Consider the following 9,482-nt stretch of genomic DNA (forward strand, 5'->3'; position numbering starts at 1 on the left):
GTGTCTCAATTATTTACTACACATCAAAACCAGACATAGATCATTGAATTACTGACCTTTCTTCCTATGCTAGTAAAAGTATACTGACCTTTTTATAGTTGTAGTACAGTGATCAATGAATATTAAGAATGCAGTTGGGTGTGTATTATTTTTATAATACCAGTATCATTGGAGTGTACAACTCAATCCATAAACTATCAGCAGTTAGCTATATACTGCATACTTGAGACTTTGAATACTATGCACCATTAGCAGTATTAGAGTAAATATGAGACAGTACTTTAATATGATTAAATATGATTAAGAAAACTATTCATATTTCTAACCGCAAGCTATACTAAGTTACATTTGTTACTTTTCTGAAAATTTTACCTATAGAAATACTTCTTGCTCAAAGAAAAGCTGTCAAATCACGGATTTTGCTGCTAAAGTGTTGGCAGCTTTTGGATTTCTGCTACTGGCAGTTTTGGAATTTTTTGCACACCTGCTTGTGACAGGTTTTCGAATACATTCATCAATTCATTCATAATTCCTCTTCAAATAAATTCATCCATTCATTCATAATTCCTTTGTCTTTTCTAGATGCCTAGAAATTATGTTCGGAAAACACAACGCGGGGTTGGAGGAACATATGATGCAACTCAGCTACAAAACGCGCTAGCAGAGATATCTTCAAAGAGAATGTCTATGCTACAGGCTTCGAAAGTATTTCAAATACTGCGCACTACCTTGCATGACCATCTTATGAAGAAGACAAAAGTCAAAAAAACAGTTTGTGATGGAGGGAGCAGTCAAGAAATTCCTGCTGAAATAGAAAAGGATATGGCTCAGGGTCTCCGAATACTTTGAAAAGTGGGGCATAGGTCTCAGCAAGCAGGAATTGTTTGACCAAGTCCAAGACTATCTCATCAAGAACAAAGTTCAAACAAGATTTAAGGACAACCAACCTGGTCATGACTGGTGGGTGGGGTTCAAGTGCTAAAACAAAATTTCATTAAAGAAACCAGAAAGGTTAGAAAACAAAAGACTTTTGCAGCAATCTGACCCCTTCATAATGTATGGTTTTAATGAGCTGTTGTATGAAACTGCCACGGCAATGGATATTCTTGACAAGCCGCAGTGCTGGTTTAATTTGGATGGGACATCTTTCTGCAGGGATCCTGGCAACACGAAAGTTGCTGGAGCCAAAGGCTCACCAGTGACTCGTAGAACAGGTGGTAATGGACGTGAAAATACAACTGCCTTGGTTTGTATCAATGCAAACGGAGAAAAATTCACAACTTTAATAGTTTTCTTTGCAAAGAATACCTGGACCTCATGGATACCTGTAGATGGAGCTTACCCTGGTGCATCTTACTCATCTACCAATAAAGGGTGGATGACGTCTGATCTCTTTATGAACTGGTTTGAATGCCAGTTTCTTCCTCATGTAAAGAGAAAGGCACTTCTCATCTCAGATGGACATGGCACACATGCTCTTGCAAAACTTGCAAAGCTTTCTCTTGCTCTTGCAAAACTTGCAAACGAAAATAACGTGACAATTCTCAAGCTACCTCCACATGCATCCCACATGCTTCAACCTCTCCATAAAGTGGTTTTCAAGGGAATGAAAATGTCTTATGATCAGAATCTCTTGAAATGGCAGGTGGAGCACCCTGGCAACATTCTGTCAAAGAAGGATTTTGTATGTCTCTTATCAAAGGTATGGGATACCTATTTCACTCCTAGTTTGATCGAAAAGTCGTTCAAAGCAACTGGAATCTTTGACCTGAGTGTTCCAATGAGAGTAAACCCATCCGTAATTGACCAAACCAAGTTTGAACCTACCAAGTTAAGACGCTATGCACAAATGAAAAAGGAGCAAGAGGAAAATTCAGGCACATCTAAAGTCACAACCACTGTCAACACTGAACGAGAGAAAATTACCTTTTCTGTTACCTTTAGTCCAAAGAAGTTGCTTGGCAACCAATCAAAAACTTTTGAAGAGATTCTTCTTGACTCAATCAAGCGGCCCGACCTACCATCAGTTTCAGGAATAGAAAAACGGAAGAAAATTGCACGAGAGGCAGAAGTGATAACATCAAAAGAACATCTAGAGGTGCTTAAAAGGGAAGAAAATCTGAAAGCAAAAGGCAAAGGGAAGAAGAAAAGTTCAGATGGGAAGGGTATAAAATCGAAAAAAAAAAATTTTCCTAAGAGGGAAGCCAATAGAGATACGGGTGATAGCGAATCAGACATCAGCCTTGAACTTGGCTCTTATGAGGATGATCAGAGTATTCAAGATACTATTCAAGAAAGTGACAGTGATGACAAGGAGACACCCAGTAAGCAAAAGATTGTTCCCAAGCTAAATGAGTACTATGCAGTTAGATACGATGCAAGGAATGACGAACAAGGTTACATAGGAAGGGTTCTAGACTTTCCTGACGAGGGAAAAGTTAAGCTCAAGTTTCTTCACTGCTTGATTCTTGCCACCTACTCTTTCAATTGGCCAAAGAAAGACGATATCGATACTGTGGATGACAAATACATTTTGCAGGACCAGTAAACTTAGTGGGAAAACCGGACCATTTGAAATACCCCAAAACCGTCAAGTTATTGTATCGTACAAGGCAGTTACTAGCAAGCGTCAGTAGATCTTTGTTTTATGCCCATATACGTAAGCGACAACATATATGAGTAACTTTTTGTATCTGGAGTCAAACCATAATTTGTGTGATATGTTTTTCTTTTTTAAAATACAAGCATTCATTTACATTCAGTGATTTGTGGACCTCGGCTATGATACTTGGAATGTTTATCTGTTGGGTAAGTCCAACACTGTCAGAGTTACCCCACAGCAGCAGAAAAAAGTATGGTCTGGCCTTTTGATGCCAGTCAGTTTGACATAAAAATTGTTTGCTTATGGACTTATAGTGATTCCTTGATGCCCTTTAAGATGGTGAAGTGATATTATTTTTGATATATTGTTGAAAAAAGCTAATAGGATATGTTGCACTTCCCCTAAAACTGGGGTAAGTCCAACATAGCAGACTGCACCAATTTTGAGACCTGGTGATGGGCTACAAGCACAGTATATGGGAAAATCAGAAAGTGAATAATATGGGAAACTGTTGTAAAAAAAAAGGTTGATTGAAGATGATATGAGATACTCCTAAAAAAAAATCTTGAGAGTCAATTTAACAAAAAAAAACATGTTAAGGTGTCGGACTTTCCCCGATTCACCCTAGTATAACCGATGCCGGACTTTTATATCTGAATGAGTTGAAGTAAGTAACCAGCCCTTTATTTATCTAAGATTCGTGGCACCAGTAATAAACATGAAAACATGCTAGTGCATTCAATTATCTTTTATCCTGCATCTGATTGATTACTTTTAGGGATTTCACATACCAACTGGCTGTTAGATTGGGTCTTATGAAAAATAGCCGAAAACTAATCAACAAACTAGTAATTATTGTATCTTCAATGTTAGATCTGGACAGAACTTATTCGGCTGATTTAATAACTGATTAGATATCGTGCATTAGGTATAGTTTTGCTTAAAACTTATCAATTTTTTTTTTTTTTTTTTTTTTTGGGGGGGGGGCAGTTTGATTTTTTTTTTCATGATTAGCGCTTACGGGGGCGTCAATTGGATAGCGAGGGGAGACTGTCCCCCTATCTTTTTCTCCTCTCTCCCTTAGATCTTGAAAATCATTTGGTAATGATTGGATTCAGATTTTCATTGAAAAATCTTTTTTTTTATTGAAAAATGAACAACAACAATGAGATGAAATCTCATATATTTCTTGGTCTACCTTGTAAGATTGAAAATAACCTAAGTAATATAATGATATCTTTTATAGGTAAGAAAATGCAGAATTAAGAGTAGGATGAGGTCTAATAGACCTCATCTGACTGTTTATGTTACTTTTTTCGTTTGTAACGTATGAAGGTAAAAATAAATTTGTTTTATATTCCTACTTGCTGTTAAATTTAGCTTATACGAGGACTATCCAGAAACTAGATTAAGTTTTTGTATCTACCCTTCAGGAGCAGGTCTAGTGCGGCCACCTTGGTGCTTGGGTGTTTCACCGTTCAGTCGACATCTAGCCATGCTAGTGACATATTTGTGTTGTATCGCGTTGAGTTATAGTTAAAGTTTGAAATGTCTTGCCTATTTGAAAATGCCGCGAACTGTGAGGCGTGAATGGCCTCGGAATTTTGACTGTTCTTGAGATACTGAACCCTGAACGCCCCCGGACATGATTTTTGACTTCAAAAGAGGCTTTTCGAATTGGATTTTGGAATGTTAGAACGATTTACCTAGATACTTAGCCGGGTCGGATAAATAGTTGTGAGATGAAAATTCTTGATAAGTATCGAATAGATGTGACTTCACTATCTGAGACACGAATTCCGCAGTTTGGGACCCTTGAGTGTGAAAATTATCATGTGCTCTATTCTGGGAAAGAGCATATTAAAGCGACTGGGGTGGCACTGGCTATAAGTGGTGCAGCAAAGAAATGCCTTCTAGACTGGGAAACAATCAACAATCGTATCCTGAGAGCGCGTTTTGCGACTACCCAGGCAAAAATGACGGTTATAGCAGTGTATGCTCTAACAAGTGAATCAAGTGACTCTGATAGACACTTTCTATCAATCGCTCAGTGATGTCACAAATAAAGTTCATAGCCACGATATATTGGTTGTGTGTTGTGATTTTAATGCGAATGGGGGCTGCAACCAGGACTATGCGCCAACGGTGATCGGTTCGCATGGACTTGGTAAAATGAATGAAAATAGCATGCGACTGATTGATTATTGTGTCACTAATGACATGAATTTAGGAGGTACAGGTTAAGACTATCCACAAATACACGTGGAATTTACCCAGTGGTACCACTCGAAACCAGATCGACCATATACTCGTCAGCAAGCGCAGAAGAAGGTCCCTTGAAGAAGTCAGAGTTTAAAGTGGAGCCGACTGCTTCTCTTACCATCAAATAGTTATAGGCAAGTGGAAATTTAAGTTGAAGGTGGTGAAGAAAGTGTCAGTTGCAGTTAAGAAATCCGATATCCATAAGTTCCACGATAAGACTATTCGTTAAAAATATAATCTTGCGCTAGAAAATAGGTTCGCAGCTTTGAGCCTCGACGACTCTGACGAAGCAAGTTAAGATTTTCTCTGGAATAACTGTCAGAGCACCTAAAACATGCTGCAGTGGAAGTTTTTGGATATAAGAAACGAAAGAAGGAAGAGTGGATTAGTTAAGAAAGTTGGCAGCTGATTCAGGAAAGAACAAATCTGAAATATCTTGTCAATAAATACTCACCTAGTCATTCATCTAGACAGCATACTGATTAGCGATAGGCAATACTGTGATAGTTTAAAAGAACAGTATAAATGTGCCCATAAGTGAGTGAAAATGTCTGCCAGGAATGGCAAGAGAACATATGCTGAGAACATAGCAGCCGAGGCAGAAAGAGTTGCCAGTCGGATTGATATTAAAACCGTCTATATGCTTACTAAGAAGCTTTCCGGCGCACAAACAAACCCTTTCCCTTTCATAGACGATAAAGTGAGCAGCTTCTTTCCAATTAGGTAGATGTCCAGAACCGTTGGAGTGAATATTTCCTGGATGTTCTGAACCAGCCGATACCCTATGAGCCACTGTTTGTCCCCGACGTGCCCCTATTTAACTTTGATATTTATTCGGGCCACGTCCTCTTTCAGGAAGTTGTAACAGCCCTGAAGTCGCTCAAAAACAGGAAAACAGCTGGGTGTGATGGAGTCCCTCCGTAGTTGTTGACATATAGTAGAAACGCTCTCGCGGCTGTCCCTCCCGACTGGAATAAAGGCATTATCGTGAAAGTCTTCAAGAAAGGTCGAAAGACATCATGTGATAACTGGAGAGGTATCACACTCCAGACAGTCGGAAGTAAAGTTATATGTCAGATTGTACTTAGCAGAATTCAGACTCAAGTGGACTTGATCTTAAGGGATGAGCAACATGGTTTCTGGCCAAATTGTTTTTGCTGCGATCTGATATTTAGCTTACGTGTCTTACTGGAGGAATCCAACGAATTGCAATTGCAGATTATTTTAGTGTTTATAGACTTCTTAAAAGCATTTGACTCTGTGCACCGAGAGGCAATGTGGAAAATTCTCCTAGCATATGAAATGCCTCCGAAAATTGTGAATATGATTAAAAGCCCTGTATGCTGCACAAGTTTGCGCAGTCCAGACGGAGAATGGGTTGTCAGAGGGGTTCCCTGTCGAGTCCGGTGTACGTCAGGGATGTTTATTATGTCGAATATTATTCGCAATACTTATAGACTTTGTGCTTCGAGCGTGCCACTTCAGAGGAGGCATGCAACTAAGCCCCGAGCTTCAAATACACGACTGTGATTTCGCTGACGATATCGCTCTCGCGGCTCACTGCCAAGAGAACATTCAACATAATCTGAATGAGCCAGCAGCGAAAGCTGCCCCTATTGGCCTGAAGATTAATTTTGATAAAACGAAAAGTATTTCAAACGGAATTGTGACGACCTTTGCAGCTGGCATTCGATACGAAGGCACTGATATAGAAGATGTCAGAGAATTTAAGTACCTCGGTATTACAGTGACCCAAGATGGGAATTGTGATAGAGAAGTCATGCTACGTATAGTGTATGCAGGTGGATCATTTTCTCAGCTGAAGAATATCTGGAGAGGTAGAAATTACTCTCAGAAGTGTAAACTGCAATTGTTTAGGAGTAATGCACTATCTGTACTTTTGTATGGATGCGAGTCTTGGAGCATTTCAAAGAATGCTGAGAAAAGACTACTCGGCTTCGAAAACAATTGCTTACGTAAAATCCTTGCGATATATATATATATATATATATATATATATATATATATATATATATATATATATATATATATATATATATATATATATATATATATATATATATATATATATATATATATATATATATATATATATATTATACATATATAACGTTTATATATATATATATATATATATATATATATATATATATATATATATATATATATATATATATATATATATATATATATATACCTTTTTTTATTAACAATGGCTTGTGATGAGGTTAATCGAGGAAGGTGAAAGGCTTTGACAGAGTTTGGTGCTATAGAAATAACAGACTTAATACAATGATATTGCTTTAAAATTATTACTTGTCTTTTTGGGGGAAAGCTACCCGCCTGCTCTCACCTACAACTTTCAATTTTTCACCATTGTTATTACTTTTGATTTTATTTGTTAATTCTCGTTAATTATAGGAGTCTTCAAAAGCTTTTGATGTATGGCTTGCCTGGTGTCGTGGAAAAGGAGAAGACACTCAGACAGTTACGCGAAGCTCTTAAGGACTCTCAGATCAAATTTAATGGCGAAGATTTTTAATCAAATTTAGTCTTATTTTCTTTCTTCAGAAGTACCTGACATGTTATAAATTTGCTTTTTATAAATAGGCCTAGTAAAATATTATCCTTGCTGATTAACTGAATAATTATTCAGGAATATATTAAGTATGACGTTGGTAGACTCCTGGATGAAAATTTGGGAGAAACTTTCCAGGAACAGTTGAAAACTAAACTGAAGAGTTCAAAAATTTGACAGTGTAGAAGATGAATCCGATAATTTTAGGAAAATAATTTGTGAAATCGATGATGATGTGTCTAGGCAAAAAGTTAAGAATACAGTAATGACTAATTGCGAAAGTACTTTATTTTTAATAGAGAAGAGAAGTGGTTATGCAGCTAGACGGCATAATAGTAAAATACTTTACCGACATTTTAATAAATTGAGAGGGAGTAGTCAATCTGAACTTTTCCCAGTCAAAAAGAGGAATGGGTCTACAATTGGTGATAAGGGGAGAGTTAAAGAGAGATGGGCAGAACGTTTTGAAAATGTGCTAAACCGGGATAGAGTTACCTGTACAGGAAAAGTTATAGAGGAAAATTAAAAAAGTTTATGACATCTCGGATGTAAAGGAAGATATATTTTGTGAGGAAGAATTAGTGACAGTACTAAAAGGATTAAAAAATAATAAGTCCCTATGTGTTGAGTGTGTTAAACGAGTTTCTTAAATATGGTGGTTATGAGATTATAAATAAGTTACGGAAGATTATGAATATGATGTTTTTTTAAAGGAGAAGCACTTAAGGAATTTAGGAAAACCCTAATTAAATTTTTTCAAATTCAAATTCATTTAATTCAAAAACATTTGCCCACTCTCGTGGGCAAAGCCCAAATATGATGTCTCTTAGCCATAATTAGCAAAATAAAGTTGTCTGATAAAACTTCGTCAGGATAAATAAACTAAAGGATAAAAACACTTGAGATTGAGAATAAAATTATCTGATAAAACTTCGGTGGGAAAAAATAAACCACAGAATAAAAACACAAGAGATCATTGTAATATTTCACAAAGCTTGGCACAGAGCTTTTACTGTAGTGTATGGTGTCACAATGGACTGGGGTTAGTTTCGGAACCTTCTCAGCCACTTCCCTGGGGGGAAGAGATCTTATAGGGACAAAAGGTGGGGGTAGGGATGATCGGTAGATGGGATGTTGAAGGAGGGAGGAGCCAAATCTTTGGCATAATTTTCCTCGGCGGGAAGAAAGGGATTCAAGTTTAAATTCCTTGAGGTAAAAGGAGTAAGGTATAGGGGACCCGCCATAAATGATTTGCAGTGATCTCTTCTGAACTTGTTCTATTTTATCAATTTCATCCTGGGTAAGGGCAAAGTGCCAAACCGGAGTATATTCAACTAAGGGGTGGATGAAAGTCTAAAATATTTGTTTCAGCTTGTCCTTAGGAACTCGAAATTTTTTCAGTGTTTTTAGCATTTGGATTGTGCCGTTAGCTTTTTTTGCAATTGTCTTTGTATTCTCCCGCCATGAGAGGTCAGAAGAAATCACCACACCAAGTAAAGTTATTTTATGGCTTATTAGCTCGGAAGCGATAGGAGGTTCGAAAGACGGTTGAGTATTCTGAAGAAAAGAAAATGTCGTGACCGAGCATTTGTCTTTATTCACGACCATGTTTAGTTCAGCCGCCTCTTAGGTAACTTGGTCGATGAAACCGGCAGCATTGCTCTTCGAATCCTTAGATACGATTTCCGTTAAGGACAAGTTGTCAACGTATTTCCATCTGTCCTCCAGCTCAGGAGACAATTCATTTATCATGATGAGGAAGCCCAGTAGCCTAATCACAGGTCCTTGTGAAATTCCATAAAAAAACTGGCAGAGAAGTGGAAAATTGGTCTTTCGGCTTTATACTTTGCTCTCGATTTGTTAATATGCTCTCGATGATTTTAATGGTAAATCAGGGTATATTTTTTTCCGCCATTTTTTCTAAAAGGATTTTGTGATCAAAAAGGTCAAATGCTTTTCTGAAATCAATTGCAATTAAATTTATCCTTTTTCCAAGTTCATCCAGGTGTTTTAAAATAA

At 37.3% G+C, this 9,482-nt stretch overlaps 1 protein-coding gene across 1 annotated transcript in view; it reads left to right on the forward strand.

Moving 5' to 3' along the window:
* Window positions 1-7,521, forward strand: part of LOC148941424 (ATP synthase subunit s, mitochondrial) — a 28,773-nt gene extending 21,252 nt beyond the window's left edge. The window contains exons 4-5 of the mRNA XM_089104088.1: window positions 3,228-3,269; window positions 7,307-7,521. Coding sequence (XP_088960214.1) covers window positions 3,228-3,269; window positions 7,307-7,427 — 163 coding nt within the window. The 3' untranslated portion in view covers window positions 7,428-7,521. The remainder of the gene's footprint in view (window positions 1-3,227; window positions 3,270-7,306) is intronic.
* The last annotated feature ends 1,961 nt before the right edge of the window (window positions 7,522-9,482 follow it).

This window comes from Artemia sp. Qi Xiang Cuo, chromosome 18, assembly GCF_049724085.1.
Source record: "Artemia sp. Qi Xiang Cuo chromosome 18, ASM4972408v1, whole genome shotgun sequence".
Taxonomy (NCBI): domain Eukaryota; kingdom Metazoa; phylum Arthropoda; class Branchiopoda; order Anostraca; family Artemiidae; genus Artemia; species Artemia sp. Qi Xiang Cuo.